General features: G+C 39.6%; 1 protein-coding gene across 5 annotated transcripts; it reads right to left on the bottom strand.

The window, feature by feature from the left end:
- Positions 1-240: 240 nt before the first annotated feature.
- znf384b (zinc finger protein 384 b) lies at positions 241-10966 on the bottom strand. 5 transcript variants are annotated; one of them, XM_085177042.1, is made up of 11 exons: positions 10735-10965; positions 7782-7836; positions 7374-7441; positions 7057-7285; positions 6490-6603; positions 4896-5050; positions 4720-4811; positions 3777-4001; positions 2156-2323; positions 1965-2043; positions 241-1847 (listed from the first exon to the last, which is right to left on the bottom strand). In XM_085177042.1, exons 3-11 carry the CDS (start codon positions 7437-7439, stop codon positions 1155-1157), a joined length of 1821 nt encoding a protein of 606 aa, XP_085033168.1. In that variant the 5' UTR covers positions 7440-7441; positions 7782-7836; positions 10735-10965; the 3' UTR covers positions 241-1154. The 5 variants fall into 5 exon arrangements, with proteins under 5 accessions (XP_085033168.1, XP_085033169.1, XP_085033167.1 ...); XM_085177043.1 differs by lacking the exon at positions 7782-7836 and having other exon boundaries at positions 241-1544; positions 1689-1847; positions 10735-10963; XM_085177041.1 differs by lacking the exon at positions 7782-7836.
- Positions 10967-11572: the final 606 nt, after the last annotated feature.

Genomic DNA, 11572 nt, shown 5'->3' with positions numbered 1-11572 from the left:
CACGACACCCCTGTGCTCTTATGGTACAGTCCACTCTTGTAAACACCTCGCAAATTTGCACATTCCAGCAAATATACCTGATCCACGGGCATGATTGTCATAAAATAAACAACATAAATGTGTTTATTTATTTTTAAGAAAAATAAAGACTATGTGAAAGGAATTGGGGGGAAAAGGATAAAAAGTTAAAGTTCCCCCATAAAGCAATTACAGCACATATGAAAATAATTAAAAAGGCAATAAAGTAGAAAAAAATTAAAAAGAAGTAATCACTTAGAGGGTTTTATTTTTATTATAAGCAGAAAAAAATCTCATGAGTCATTATGTCTATGAATAAGTGTTATAAATGTTGTTACTATGGAAGTATAATAGCAGAAGCACATTTGGATAACACTACTTTGAGGACATACATACAAAGCAGTACAACTGGATTACATGAACAGGCTCATCACTCTCTCTCAAAGGTTATGTGAAGGCCTGCAAATCGATTTAAATACATTATGTGTTTTACCATAACCTTTAAGCACGCAACCATACTTTATAAACTGGTAGGATATAACTTTATATATGTGATTGCTATTTTTTCTTTCCAGAAAAAAAGGATCACAAGCATTCGTTGTTATAACTTCGCAGAGTTAATAACGTTGATGTAAAAACTGAAAGTTTTTGTATGAAAGTATAAAAAAATACTTTCATAGTCAACTACTAATTTCAATAAAAGGAAGTCAATAACTTGAGATGGCCACAGTTGTATCTGTAGGGAAGAGCAGGAGGTGTTAATAGTAAAGTGAAGTATCTCTTAGATGCTTCCTATTATAAAACCATCACTGTGATGGACTGAAACATACTTTATTGCAGCCTTCACATGCACGTCAGACTGGACAGCTAAGCAAACAAATCAAACAAGGCAAGAAAAAAAAAAAAAGAGATAAAACTTAAAAAAATAAAACTAAAATTATAGTCTTCAGTTTATTGTGTCATGGTATTGTTTCTCCTGTCTGCCTCAAAAAAATCATTCAGGCACAGTCATTTGTTCCAAAGTTTCTGCATCATCTTAGTATTGCTTTAATTTTTCCACTCTTCATCCTCCATCTCTTGTTATTATGAATAAATTTTAGCTTGCCAACCTCCCACTCTCTCTCCTTTCATCTTCTCTAAGAGTTCAGGTGCTCCACTTGGATGGTGGATGCTGACACAGTGAGACAGAGGTCCTTGTGGGTACTAATGTCCGCCACACTGACTGACTTGTACTGGATGTCGTTGGCAGACACCGTCTTGTATTGATGGAGGTCAAACGGACAGGAGATGGATTCTGTCTGAGGGTAGTTGCTCTGGCTCTGTCCTTGCTGGCCCCTGCCCGCCGCTCCACTCCCAGCTCCTCCAGGTCGGCTCGATGCTCCATCTGCACTCTCTACCCGGCTCTGAGCTCCAGCCTGGCCCTGGGCCTGGCTTTGGTTCTGTTGTGCCGGCTGTGCTGCCATGACTGCTGATGCAGTCAACTGCTCTGGGTTGTGTTTCTCCATGTGTTTCACCAGATACGTCTCCTGAGATGAAGGGAGGATAGGTAGAGGGGAAACAGTGGAGACATGACTACACGGTGTAAAGTAGCTGCCAGGTGTCTGATGCCAGTGAGGCGATTCATAGTGTTGCATGTAGTAATGCTCTTCAGAAATGGACATTTGTCTTACTGAAGTGTAAGTGCGGTTGCAGAGACCACACGAGTAGATCCGGGCATGTTTGACAGTGTGTGTGGACATGTGCACCTCCAGGCTCGCTGCATCTATGTATCCTTTATTGCAGTTGGGGCACTTGTAAGGCTTGTCTTTGTTGTGTTGACGCCGGTGAGACTAGGGGAAAAAATTGTTATTGGCAAAAAAAAGGCATAACAATACAGTGAAATGTTTTGAGAGTCAGTTAATACCCAAACACTCCATGCATAAGAACAGAACCAAACTCATTCACACCTGTAAATTTGAGAGTTGCGTGAAGGATTTCTCACAGCCTGGGTGACTGCACTTGTATGGCCGATCTCCGGTATGAATCCTGAATAAAACACAAAAACACACACATGTACAAACACAGGCGCCTATCACTTTCAGGGTGACCTAACCTGACCGCAAGGAGATGAGAAACCCTAGACCAGTGGGTGATTTACCTGCTGTGCTGCTGAAGGTGACTCAGCTGTCTGAAGGACTTTTCGCAGTAGGAACAGGTGTAGGGTTTCACTCCGGTGTGGATGCGGATATGTTGGGCCAGGTAACTAGAGTTGGCAAATGACTTGGTACAATGGGGACACTTGTGGGGCTTTGCATCTGTGTGGTTCCTGATGAGAGCAGACAAGATGGTAAAAGAGAGAAATGAAAACAGGACTGTAAGGATAAACTGAAGACAAAAAAAAGCCTCATTTTAAGATAATCCTCTTAATTTATCATTTCAGGGAAAAACATCTCACACAAGGAAATTAAAGCTTGCGGCGATGAAGCACAGAGCAATGAAACATTTGGAAATTCTGAAGAAAACACCCCAACAAAATACGCTATACTGATTACGGCCAGCAGTAATTACAAAATTCACACAAACATCCAACAACATTAACAATTTTATATGTCTGGACCAACGCGATTAGATGCTTAAGATTTAAACACAAGAGATTATATTAAAGGGGACCCATTATGTTATGTAATTCTCAGCTAATACTGAATTTAACATGAGTAGCTTTTCAAGCCTTACAGGTCTGATGCAGCCCCTTGATGCAGCCCCTCAGCTGTCTGAAACAAGTCGTTTTATCTCCTTCTCGCTCCCCTTCAGTCAATTTTCTCCATCAGACAGGAGGTCTGAACAGCAGGTGGGTGGGGAATCTATGCTCCTAGCCAGAGCTGTGTCCCTGAGGTGACCACTTTATGGATATTGACTCTCACTGATATCATACAGAGCTAAGAGTTGAACAAAGTATCTACAACTAAGAGAACAGTCTAAAAGCTGTGTTTTTGCCTCACAGAAATTACCTTACACTGACTTGTTTAATATGAAAATCCAGCATTTTAATGGTATACATATGCCGGAAAATACAAAAAGCATAATAGGTCCCCTTTAAAACAATAAAATAATAAATACTAACACGTTTTACAAATGTATCAGTTTATCATGCTTCCCGAAATGATGGAAAATTGATACGAGCACAGCCCCCCAAAAAGGATCAAACAAACAGGATAACAGAGCATGAAAGCAAAGCATGGCAGAACATCACTATTGAGTGTTGAAGGTGAGAAGAGCACTGACAAAGATATGAACCATCAAATCAATAACACAAAGGGCTGTACAATGGTAAAGAGCAACAATACTGTCAACTTTATTTTTTAGAAGTTTACTTTGAAATATTTGAAATAGGTATGTGTGTGTCTATGGAAGAAGCAGTGTCGGAAGACATGACAGCACATGCAGACAGAAGAACAGAAGGTGCAGTGCAAAAAGGAGCAAGGCCTGCACAAACACAGCAAAGACAGAAACAAAGGCAGGGGGGAAAAAAACAAAAGAAAAATTTTTTTTACGGCCAAAGGCCAGACTTCAAAGGTGTCGTCTGAATTTTAATATGCTGAAAAGGTCACTGGATGGAACTGGCAACATGCGAGCCAACATCCACAAGGCAACGTAATATGGTCTGCACTTCACTGTCTTCACCAGGATGGAGAAGAACATAGGAGGGGTCTTAGCAGGACAAGTTAAGAGAACAGGGTATATGGTATGGGTGGGTAATGGGGTTGGGGGGTCTGTAGTACCGTGAGTGCTGCTGTAAGTGACTGAGCTGCCTGAAAGATTTCTGGCAGTAGGAGCAGGTGTAAGGCTTGGCCCCACTGTGGATGCGGATGTGCTGGGCCAGGTAGCTGGAGTTGGCGAATGACTTGGCGCAGTGAGGACACTTGTGAGGTTTGGCCTCTGTGTGCGACTTGGAGTGGATCTGCATGTCAGACTTACTGAAGAAGGTCGCCGCACACATCCGGCACCTACAGGCGTAGAGACAGAGAAATGGAAGGATGGGATGGAAGTACAAGGAGGAGGAAGAAGAGGGAGATGTACAAGAGGAGGAGAAAAAAAGAGAGAAGATGGGACAGAAGAAGATTAGGAGACAGGGTAATGGAGCAATGACCCACAGAGAGAAATAAGATATCACAGAAAATGAAAAGAAAAAGAAGAAAAAAAATCAATGAAGACAAAGGCGGGTTAAATCAAATAAAGACGACACAACCAGACAACACAGTGAAATGTCAAGGGAGAAATCAGTGAAAACTGAGGAGGAAAGGTACACAGATACTATAAAAAAGAGGAAAAGAAGGACACAGAAGTGAGATCACAGCTCAAAGAGCATGCTATATAAGGACAAAGGGGAGAGTAGAAGACAGGTTTGTGTCCAGTGTGTGCAGACGGAGAGAGCATCTACAAAGCATGTATTTGTTTTCTCAAATACATTTTTAGTAAAGAATTAAGCATCCATCACAAAGCCGGTGTGTTCAACCACAACATGCAGTGAAGAGTGTTTGTCTGAGGAGTCGGCGTGTCAGACGCTAATATCCAGCACTGCCAAGGTCATCTACAAAAGCTGAAAATCTCAATGCTAATTTCCAGAAGTGAACAGAGAAACAGATGTATGCATTTTTCACAGCCAGAGCAAGAACAAATGGAGATGAGCAGCAAGTATTTAAAAAAATAAAATAAAATAAATACCTGTATGTTTTCGTGCTATCTTTCGAGGCATGGTCTTCGTCTTCATTTGAGAGATCATATGGATCTCTAGCATGATGCTGCAAAGTTGTCACCTATTGATAATAAAATTAAAATTGATTTAATGAGCAGTTCGTTGCAACACCCTTCCTCTTTCACATCTGTAGCTGTTCTCTTACCTGGCCACCTGGCGTCAGATGAGCCAGTATTACAGTTTCATTTCCCGGCATGCCCAGAGGACCAACCCGAGACACTGTGGTCTTCTTCTTTCTCCCTCGTTTAGAGGGCGCTGGCATCACAACCACATGTGAATTCCCGTCCGCTTCTTTTTTGTCTATGAGAAGATCGACAGAAACAGGTTAAGATGCTGGAACAGAGTTTTGAAAGCAGAAGATAGAACGAGTTTGTAATAATCCCATCCCATATTTAAATAGCATCTACATAATGGTCTGTAGGTGCATTGACATCAAACTGAAAACCAGAAGATGCTGAAGGAAGTCTAATGTGTTTCAGTATAATTGACATGTGAATACATTTGGACAGCATCAGACACATGATCAAAATTGATGTGCTTCTTTTATAAATATGGGCACTTTTCATACTGAAAATCTGTATTTATGTTTGTTTTCTAAAAGCAAAGACACCAATAATTTATTAACAGTTTCAAACAGCATCTATTGTACTGGAAGACATAAATTTACTTAAAAAGACAGAACCATAAGTTACTGACACAGGCTTGGTAATAAAATAGTTTTCTGGTTTTGTTACTCATCAGATCACTCTGTGCTTTGTGGACAAGGACACAGATGTGTTCATAGCTCAGAGATGTAATTAACGAACAACCTGAACAAAGTCTAACTTAGCAGTGCAAGAAAGACTCTCAGTCAGGTTTGATCATGTTCCAGGTAATCAAGTCATCATTAAATGCTTCAGACATTTTTGTCTCCTGAGTTTTTAGTGTAAGAATGTTCTTTTATAGTCTCAATAACTCCATAAGAAAACATATGAATGCCCCCAAAAGCCAAAATATTCCACAGATGAGGGATTCAGTCAGTGATTAGTCATATTAAAACCTGGTTTATGCTCATTATAGTGGCCCTCATGAAAGTGCTAAAAGCACAAACCATGTTAAGTGTTGTTTCAGTTTATCGTGCACCTGAAAACTTTTGCAACCCAGCGTGCACAGCATTGCTGAGAAGCTATGAAGACACAAGAATAAGAATCCTTTATTGTCATTACGTGTTCACACAATGAAACTTTGTTCGGTAGCTCAGAATTGAATGGGGCCTTAGCGCACCCATCGACATACATATACTGTACATACATATATACAACTGTGCTGGTCTCAATGATATATACTGAAGCTCAGACATTCTCAGATTACAAAGAAGGAGATGCAGCAACACCTTCAAAATGAGACTTTCTGGAGAAATCTCTATGAATTCTTAGCTTCTTCTTTCTAATTCTTCTACTCATGTACCAGCACTGATGAAAAGTTGCTGCACCTATTATCTAGGAGAGGACTTCAGCGAGTTCAGTGCGCACTGAAGCGCCAGTAAGTAATGGCCATGGGGCTGCAGCGGCGTCACAGTCGGCACATACCAAAACCAATAAGGTGACCATAAACCAGGCTTTACACAATACCCTGAGTTCTGAATCGTAGTAAATCTATAACACTGTTTGATCCACCCATATAAGTTTTAATCATTTACATAGTAACAATATTGTACTTAGAAACAAGTTAGCCTGTGTGTATAATAACATGCTGTTCACCTGAAGAGTGGAGCGCTGAAACAATCATGGTTGTTGCTGGATGGCCAGACACAAACGACTGAGAGGAGGTTGGAGAGACTAGAGTTCCCTGAGGAGTCGTGATCACCAGACCAGCTGCAGAGAAAGAGACAAGAGCAGAGATGAGAAATTGTCTAAGATGAGCGGTGTCACTGAGGTTGAGGAATTCAATTTACAGCTTCAAAAACATGTTGCCAAAGGCATTTTTTAACTACAATCTACATCTCCAAGTGTAACAATAGCACTACAAAGCAGAATGTTTGTAATACAGCGCTAAAGTTGTCTCAGTTGAGGAAAACCTTGAATTAAAATTTTTAGTTGTTCATTTTACCCCCATTTTCTCTATTTACAAAATTTGTTCTCATAACCTAAATCATTTAACACACTGCTGTTACATTATACTTCAAAAACTGAAGGTATGGGATCTAAATACGGCCTTAATATTTGGTGTTTCAGTTTTTTAACTCAATCCCCAAATATGTCAACTCTTTCAACCTCAAAACTGAGAAAGAGACGCTTAAAGGTTTCTAAACACAGAAACAAGCCCACCTGCTGTCATGATGCCTGTGGAGGGGACAGGCAACACTGTGATGTTCTGGGTGCTGTGCGGAGGGTGGAGGTGCGCCGCACTACCAGCCTGGCCTCCTCCATCTGTCTTGGCCCCAGGCGTGGGGATGGTGAGAAGAGTCGTCTGGTAGTGAGATGCAGAGGAAGCAGAGAAGGAGGCGCTTTTTTCCTGTTGCTCTTTTACTTTGTTTAGGAACATGGCATTCTCAATCTGTCAGGAGAAAGGAGATTTTTCTTTGACGGAAACATTCTCTCCCCGTCATCAACTGATTGAACAGTAAATTATTTTGTAGCCTAACCTGTCCGGGCATAGTCGGGACTGGGGACCAGAAATATGATGAATTAAAATGAGAGTCTTCCATCATTTCTGCAACGACACAAAAGCAGCAAGATATAAAAACTTTCCATCACAACAGGCTAACACTAGAATTTATTATTATTCATTAAAATGAGCTAAATGTATCTTATATATATATATAAAAACATAAAGTCTAACGTTAGAGTTGATTTGGAAGCTGACGTTTGTAATAATGGTACATGCATTGTGCCATATTACATTTAGTCTAACCTCATTAAAACACTCAAAGTAGGAGGGAGGACCCATCGATAAAACTATTTTAACAGAAAATTAATTTTTTTAGCTTTATGATTCACTGGATAGCTTATTAATAAAATTTTAAAAAAGCATTGTTTTGAGTTAGGTGTACCTAATGAAGTGGCAGCGGAGCCTGTTTCCCTCACAGCTGCTTGTGTACATTAGGACTAAAAAAAAGAGAAGACATTTCTACTAGAGTAATTAAAAATTGTAGTGAAAATGCTCATGCGGTGTGTTTCTGTGTCTAATGAGAAAGACCTTAATGAAATGTTTCCCACACCAAAGAGCATGTACTACATTATTCTCCTGCAGATCAATGACAAGACAAATACCAGATAAATGCACTACTGTTTTAACGGCTCACCCACTACAAGGATTTCCTGTTAGGAGGCCTCTGGGCAAAAAAGGAAAAACAAAAGTAGTAATGGTTTGTCAACCCTCTCAGTTCATTTGTGCACCTTATTCCTAAAATATAACATGGCTTATTGAGTGCTGACTGCACACTGCAGAGCACCAATTAATTTGAGAACATACAGCTTGTTAGCAAAACCAAGAGAAATAATGAAAACCATAAATCTGAATCTTGACATTCTTCGAAATGGGGATCAGGTAATAAGGTTGGACCTAAAGAGCCTCGCCATATCAGTCACTTCACCGTAGCGGCGGGTGTAAAGCAGACAAAGTGTGTTGACGCAGCACATGTTGTTGTGACATGTTTTAGAATAAAAAGCAAAGACTGTTTCACTTCTAACCGCAGTGTACCAACAAGCCAAACCAGGACATTGAAACTAAAGTAGAGAAATGAAATTCACGTAATTCTGGCTGCTAAAAGCAAAACAAAACAATCCTCCAAAAATCAATAGGAGGCGAAATTATTTTAAAGAAACTCACAGCAAATGACTGCAAAGAGTTTGAAGGGTTGTTTAACTCAGTTGTGATGCAAAAGTGTCCTCTGCAGTGGTGCACATCAGATAATCGGCACAATGCAGGTTATAACACTGTGGTGACACTTTTGTTTGTTTGTTTGTGTTATTCTCACCTGTAACCAGGTTTGATTCACTTATCCTGTGTGAAGCACTGTGGTTACTTTAACTATGCTGATATGGCCCCAGGGTCAAAATCAGCCCTGAATGAGGCCAATGTGGAGTTTATAACTTACACTTCTGCTTTTTTTCCTTTGTGATACGAAATATTTAGACTGTAAGAAAACCTGGTTGACAGGGTGTTTTCCAGTTCAAGAAAAAAAAATACAGTTAAGAGGTGAGCATATTACTGAGTAGAAATACATGCACTCTGTCGTCATTTCCCACTGTTTGTTTTCTTTTGGCTCTGGCAAAAACTTTTGTGGGCACTAAATAAAAGACCCAGTTAATCAAATTACGAGACACTAACTCCCCAGTTTGAGGGTGGAGGTTTTTTAAAGGGTCCCTGAAGGTGTGGGTCTCTTGGGGAAGCACTAGGCTCATTCCTGTGACATCTTATTGCTATAGATACAGTTTAAAAAGGAAAAGTAGAAAGGGGGAGAAAGATTCTGTTTTTCTTAATTAATGAGATAATTATGTCGCAGAAGAAAATGTGCTGTTGCTCAGACTAAAAATCCCAAAAGAGTCTCTGTTGATTTAAAAGTTTCACTTCATAAGCATTAATGTTTAATTAAGCTTCATTTAATACAATTTTCTTTAGGTTCAGGTCTGAACCAGTGGGGGATACTGGTGTCTATGAGTAATATAGATGGTACTACACTGTTTATCAGCTTGATATTACATTGTTTCTCCAGGATCTTTAACATATAAGACAATCCATGAACATGTGTTTATCACCCAATTTTTCTAACTTAAAAGAAAACAAAATTGTACTGCATCACTGTTTTCATGAAGTTTAATATTACAGAAGCTATACTGGGGGGATTTTAAGAGATGTCAATAATTCAGAAAATATTTTTTTGTCAGATTAATTTAATAGATTTTTGAGATAGTTGGTACATTTATATGATAAGAAAAGCAAAACAAGCATGTTGGTCTCATGGATGAGTCATTAGAGATATTTCAATTAGCTTTTACTTTTGTCTTAATTTTTTGTTGTCTTATTGTTCATTACTTTCCATATTAAGTTTGCTGGTTACATTTTAGTTTCTTTTGTTGGAAAATGTTTAGTAATGTTTTGATCTTTTTATCTATTAGATTACAAGGGATGTTTGTACAAGGGAGAATTTTAGAAGCTCAAATCAATAAAAATACTCGACTAAACGTGTGCACAGATATCCCCCATACTGAATGTGTTCACAATTAAAACGTATCAGAAACGACTAAAGTGAAGACTTGTAACTTATATTTCTTATTGCACTCAGATTATTAAGGAATGTATGAAATACTGTTTAGTTTAGTTTTTCTTTTTTGTTTTGTTGAGAATTTGTGTTACTTTTTATTATTTCCGTGTAACTAACATGTATTGTCACACCCACTTTTAGTTTTTAGTTTGGTTGCCTATTACAGCCTTGTCTGGGTGCAAGTGTTTGGCTCCATACAGCTGTGATTTCATAACTGCAGCTCTGATTAAGCGTCCAGATGTGTTAAAAAGCACTATTAAATAATATGAGGTTAAACTTTCCTGCCCGCTTTCCCATATTTCAGTATTTAGCGGCATTAAAAGGGATCCACATCCAGCTACTTAGCTTTAAGTTTGCTCTGCGGAATAAAGTCGACCTAAAAGAACTACAAAAACATGAACTTTTATAAAACGCCACACATCGAAACAATGTAAGGCGCATATCTACAGCAGGTCTCCATTTGGCCTCCGTGCATCCTGCAGTTATTCAGGCCCGACGTGCTGATTAACATACATTTAGCAGACACACAGTGTGAGCCTGTGCTGCCTTCCCGCTCGGGAAAAAAATAAACGCAAAGCAATGAAAAAAAACAAAAGCATAAAAAAAACTGAAGCGAAGAAAAAAAAAATAGACCATCCTCACAGACTTCCGGCTGTGGGGACGGGTGGAGAGGCGGCAGCAGAGTCGACCGAATCTATCAAAATTTACTACCGACTGCGTGGAGAAGAGTGGCGTTTACCGGAGCTGACGACTCCGCTTTCCTCCGCGAAGCTCCAGCAGGCCGGGATAGTTTGGACACAGTTTCCAAATCTGTCCAAATTCCAGTGAATCAGTGAAGTTTCCCCCCCTCCTCCTCTTTTTTTTTCTCTGGCTCTCGCTCTCTTTTTTTTTTTTTTTCGTTTTTTTCCCTCCGGTGAGCCAGTCGCTTCGTCTGAGCTTCACTTCCTCCTGATAAGGTCGTCAGACAAAAGAAGCGTGTGCAGTGACGTCACTTCCGCTTTCTGTCAGGCAGTTAATTTAAAAAATCTAAAAAGTACGCGATCAGCTGGTCGTGTTTTTTTGAGTTGTAGTAGTGGTAGCAGTAACATAAACAAATAAATAATTATTTCACTGTATCGCATGCCAGCTTTTACTTACCAAGGGAATAAGTCCCCAGTGGTGCGTTTACTTGTGGTCAGAAATATAAATTAAGTCAGTACTGTCAGGGGTGTCCAACACTCGGCCCGCGGGCCAGAACCGGTCTGCCCAATGAATGTTTTGGGTTTTTTTTGTGAGGCACTAGACTCAAATGACTTTGTTATTTCATTATTAAACAATATACACACATGATTACTTTACTTTGTCACTCTTCCTGGGGACCAGAACCGGTGTCGTGCAAAAAGGGATCTCCTGACAAAAAGTAATTTCTGGCATTTAAACTGTTGTAAATGAGTTGTTGGCCTATAATCTGTCAAACATATCTCTCATGAATGATATCAACTCCTTTTGAGCCAGACAGAACATGAGAGATGACAAAGAGACATTCATTTATCCTTTGTGTATCCAGGTAAGAGTCGCTGACATAAAAAAAGGCCATT

This window comes from Neolamprologus multifasciatus, chromosome 11 (genome assembly GCF_963576455.1).
Source record: "Neolamprologus multifasciatus chromosome 11, fNeoMul1.2, whole genome shotgun sequence".
NCBI lineage: Eukaryota > Metazoa > Chordata > Actinopteri > Cichliformes > Cichlidae > Neolamprologus > Neolamprologus multifasciatus.
The sequence above is the reverse complement of the archived record's forward strand: the minus strand, read 5'-3'. Positions and strand labels throughout refer to the sequence as shown.

Bases quoted from the DNA above. Each gene is read 5' to 3' on its own strand.
- znf384b (XM_085177042.1), bottom strand. From the start codon at position 7,439: ATGATGGAAGACTCTCATTTTAATTCATCATATTTCTGGTCCCCAGTC. The intron at 2,324-3,776 runs GTACTACAGACC...TGCTCTCATCAG, and splicing joins CACTTACAGCAGCACTCACG to GAACCACACAGATGCAAAGC. The intron at 2,044-2,155 runs GTAAATCACCCA...TGTTTTATTCAG, and splicing joins CACCTTCAGCAGCACAGCAG to GATTCATACCGGAGATCGGC.